This window comes from Ostrea edulis, chromosome 6 (genome assembly GCF_947568905.1).
Source record: "Ostrea edulis chromosome 6, xbOstEdul1.1, whole genome shotgun sequence".
In the NCBI taxonomy this organism is placed as follows: domain Eukaryota; kingdom Metazoa; phylum Mollusca; class Bivalvia; order Ostreida; family Ostreidae; genus Ostrea; species Ostrea edulis.
Genome location: NC_079169.1, coordinates 47,422,760 through 47,427,265, shown reverse-complemented (window position 1 = coordinate 47,427,265; position 4,506 = coordinate 47,422,760). Strand labels below are relative to the sequence as shown.

Below are 4,506 nucleotides of genomic sequence, written 5' to 3'. Positions count from 1 at the left end.
AGTGTAAGAGATTTCTCTTTAAGTGTAGTCTATATTTCTATAGGTAAAAGAGATATCTTTCTAACATCGTCGGAAACCCACGGTTGATTACGTTTCGTTCCTCTCTACATCACCCGTGAGTCCATTCATTCCTACTCCCTCGTTCTCATGAATAAATATTTTTAAAATATCGTCCAATCAAAGTAATCGTTATAGTAATGGAACTCTTCTGTTTTTAGAGGTAGCACTAACTTAATTTTGTTATCACAGCAATTGTATACCGAAATTGGGCTGAAGGCGTCTTTTTGATTGGACAAATTCGCTTAGGGTTTTCCATGAGCGCCCAATCAAATTGCCTAAATAATTATTCATGAGAACGAGCGAGTAGGAATGAATGGACCCACGGGTGATGGAGAGAGTAACGAAGCATAATCAACCGTGGGTTTCCGACGATGTCTTTCTATGTGAAAGAGATATATCTCTAAGTGAAAAAGATATCTCTTTTTTTAGAGGAACATCTCTTAAAATTAAGAGATATCTCTCATTTTAAAGAGATATCTCTTTGAAATAAGAGATATCTCTTAAATAAAATTTTATTTTTCGAATAAATAGTAAAAGGGCTTGCCATAGATATCTTCAATTTAGCATATCTACAATTGAATTAATTATCTCTTTCATTTAATTGCTGCTCCCTTTAAAAGAATCGATGTGCACATGTATTTCTTAAACAAATGCATTGTAAATAAATTAAAGATATGTGTTTTAAAGCGCTAAGCGTAGCTGCGCTTTATTCTCGCCAGTTGGATTTTGCTTTCGTGATCACTTTTCCGGTTTATCACCACCTATAGGCAAATTTATGCATCGCTGTAGCAAACAAGTCGTGTTTAAAGTAGTCGTAATTTTGCAACCGATCTAGTACGGGGATAACATTCATATCCGCAGGGGCATTTTTTTTTTTCGGAAATACAGTTCACTGAACAGTGGATAAAATATGTATAAAAAGGTGACATTTTTGTCCTCATTCTGGGGGAAAGTGAGACACAGATGCAGGTCATTCTTCAGTTAAATTTCCCGTTTGAATCTGCGTCTGTAATAATTAAAGTGATTATTAAGTAATTCAAAATCTAAAAATGAATAAAAATCTGAACATGAAACCGTTTTGGCTAGGGTGCCTTTGCATTGTTTCCTTCGCATAGCGCTTAGAGGTAAAGAAAATCAATACTTTTGCATGGTGCAATCTATAATTAAAAACCACGTCATTAAGCTATACACGAGTCATGAGGGTTTTCCACTTCTGTTTTGACTGCTGTTCCGACTCAGTAAAAATGTTGTCCGACATAGCAAAAATGTGTGCAACACAGTAAAAAAATTAACTGATCCGCGTCGATCGTGAACGAGAAAGAACTTGTGCACGATTATGTTTTGACAGCGAAGGACAGACATCGGTGTCTCAGAGGGACGATATTGCGTAACTGATTACACCTCCCCCGACCATAGATGTAAGCAGGTCATGCAGGAGTTTAGAGGATGCAACGGTGTAACTTAGGCTTACCTTACTATTTCTAAACGACCAAGGTATTGCTGTTTTACGGGTAAAGCGTATTTTTATATACATATGCATCGTCCGACGATGGTATATGGCAATCTACCATTGTATTGAATGTATGGTTCAATAATGTAAAATGAGAAGCTTTTGAAATATGTGACAAGTCGGTCATCTTCTAGCATCCTCGTAAAATTCACATCATCAAAGAGATGGGCGGTCCTTCTCTCTCGTTTTTAACATCATATAAAGTTTATATTTCAACATGTTGAAAAGTTTCAGGACATTGTTTCCAATCCATATTTGTTATTTCTTTACAGAATATGTATTATTTAGTTGTGCGAAAATAAAGAATACTGCATGAGCTTTTTTTTTTTTTTTTTTTTACTGTTCCTGCTCATTAACATTACATACAGAACATGATGTCAGCTTAGCACTTTTCAGTACTTTCAGTACTCTGATTATGTTATTATTTTGCGAGTTTACGATTAGTATTTCGGAATTTATAACAGTTTCCGGTTTTGTTTTTTTATTTTTCAAGCGCAGAATTGAGTTAGATTACAGTCAACATGAGCGACGGCAAAGAAAAAGACAAGAAACCTGATTTAGGTTTATTAGAAGAAGACGACGAATTTGAAGAATTTCCAGCAGAAGGTATGTTTATTTCTATTTTCTTATAAGTTTGGTTTGTAGAATCTTAATCACGATAAACTATCTAAAGTACCTCACACTGGCAGTGTTAACACTGCACCGCAGCGTGACAAATCATTTTTACAACAGTGTAACAGTGAGTACATAACAATAATGAATATTTAACAATATTTATTATTAATTTCATTAGAAATTCGGCATACATTTAAAATCACTGGACATTTACAGCACTCAAATCAACAGATTTTATCATTGATATCCATTATATATAAGAAACAGTGTAACTTGGTTGTGCTTTCATGTGTCACATTGTGTGCTTTATGTAGATATGATACTATATCAACTAACTACTTCAAGTATAGTTAGTTTACATAACGTAGCTTTATACTATACTCTGTGGGTTGATTTTTCATTGTTAACAGACTGGACTGGTGCTGATGAGGAAGAGGAAGATGTGAACGTGTGGGAAGATAACTGGGATGATGACAATGTGGAGGATGATTTCTCATCACAACTCAGGTAAATATTTCCAAATAATCAAATTAAAACATAAGAAATATCTGCTGTTAGAAAAATTGGTGATTTTCAGCACCTGTTATTTAACAGAGGGAGAGATTGAAAGATACTCTCTCACACATACATGTATGTATATATTATAGAGAAATAGGTTTTGCACTTTAAAGCATGTGAATATAGCCTATGATTCACATTTGATATTGATATGAAAACCTTGTCTGTTTACATTATTATTTTTGTGAGTGAAGTAGTCTACAAAACTTCGAAAGATGTTTAAAAAGAACTTAGTTGGTACGATTGTGGCATCAAAATGTCAAAGCGTGCATGTATACCTGTAAATGTGTACCATGATGCCTGACATGCTTAGGAGCATTTTGTTTCACAAACTTGACTTCTTGACATTTCAGGGCAGAATTAGAGAAGCAAGGCAAGACCATAGAAGGCCAGGAACCTATGAAAACTTAACAAATAACACGTCCATGTTCAAAAAACATTTAGAATCATCACCTTGTATATGTTGTATCTAAAGTAAATCATCTGTAAAACATGCAGGTTTTCTTGCTTATTTCTACAGGAGAAATTCAAGTTTCATGAACTCATAATGCAATGCAAGCTTTTGAATGGATCTAAAAAAAAACACCAAGAAATTGAACCATTGTTTAATGTTATTTCTCCTAAAACGTGAATTCAAACATGAACTTATCCATAAGGACAACAAAAGGTGTAAGTAAGGATCAATTCAAGGTGACAAAAGAAGAAAACCTATTGAGAGGGATTTGGTTTTAGTCTTTACAAAAAGCTCATCCATTGTCATTCTAGTTTGACTTTAGGCCAAAACAAAAAAGTGCAAGAAGTTTTTAACACATCACAATACCTTTAGTATGTGGATATAGGAGGTACATTGCATGTAACGTGATTCATGTATTGTGTGTGTTATTTCTAAATGATATTTCATATTTTTGTAATCGTAATATCCAGTCTTAATTGCTTTCAGGCAAATTGCTTTTTTGCTGATATATTTTCTAGGAACAATAAAACATGTCACTGATGCATGATATTCAACTTATGGAAATCCAATAGTGTAGCTACTGTTGTGTAACCCTGTTGTTTAAAATCCCTTCCTAAACTTTGCATGCTTTTATACAGGACACGTACTGGAGTCCAGTAAAACAATGAATGGTTGCTGTCCTTGGAACAAAGTCCGCTTCCTGAGATCGTTGCACTTGACTGCTTTTGTGCACAGGGAATTTGCTTTCACATAATTGCCTTTAAAAATTATCAGGCATCTTAATTACCGTAGATTATTGAAGGAAAGTATACAGTTTTATAAAAAAAACAAGTTAAAAAGGTGAAATTAAAAGAAAAATTCAAATCGTGACTAAAATGAACCTGTATTTAATGACACTAGTGTAGCTGACAACAATTCTAAGCACAAGTAATACTTGTGTAAATATGAACCAGATTTTTAAAAACAATTCCCCAATGTTGGTTTTTCATGAATTTCGACCCCATTGCAGGGGTGCCCTTTAAAAAATCATATTGTAAATTGTTCTTAAGATTATATTTAACCTATCAAAAAATTCCTAGGGGTATGCATGCCTTGATGTAGTAATTAAGGCATGATCATAGACCTGTGATCTTGACTCGAGTTTTAACCCAAAGAGGTATAGCGCTCTTGCTGACAAAATTAACGGCTGACTCAGAAATCTAAAAAGAAAACACCAGTTTCCAATAATAGACTGGCAGGTTATTTTTAAACATAGGCCAACGTTTTGTTAACCAAGATAAATAACTGCTGCAGTTTAGCATTACTGACA

At 34.0% G+C, this 4,506-nt stretch overlaps 1 protein-coding gene across 1 annotated transcript; it reads left to right on the top strand.

Annotated features, from left to right (window-relative positions):
* Positions 1 to 2,005: 2,005 nt before the first annotated feature.
* LOC130046818 (26S proteasome complex subunit SEM1-like) lies at positions 2,006 to 3,236 on the top strand. Its single transcript, XM_056139799.1, has 3 exons — positions 2,006 to 2,176; positions 2,596 to 2,692; positions 3,097 to 3,236. The coding sequence occupies exons 1-3, from the start codon at positions 2,092 to 2,094 to the stop codon at positions 3,152 to 3,154; spliced, it is 240 nt and encodes a 79-aa protein (XP_055995774.1). The 5' UTR covers positions 2,006 to 2,091; the 3' UTR covers positions 3,155 to 3,236.
* Positions 3,237 to 4,506: the final 1,270 nt, after the last annotated feature.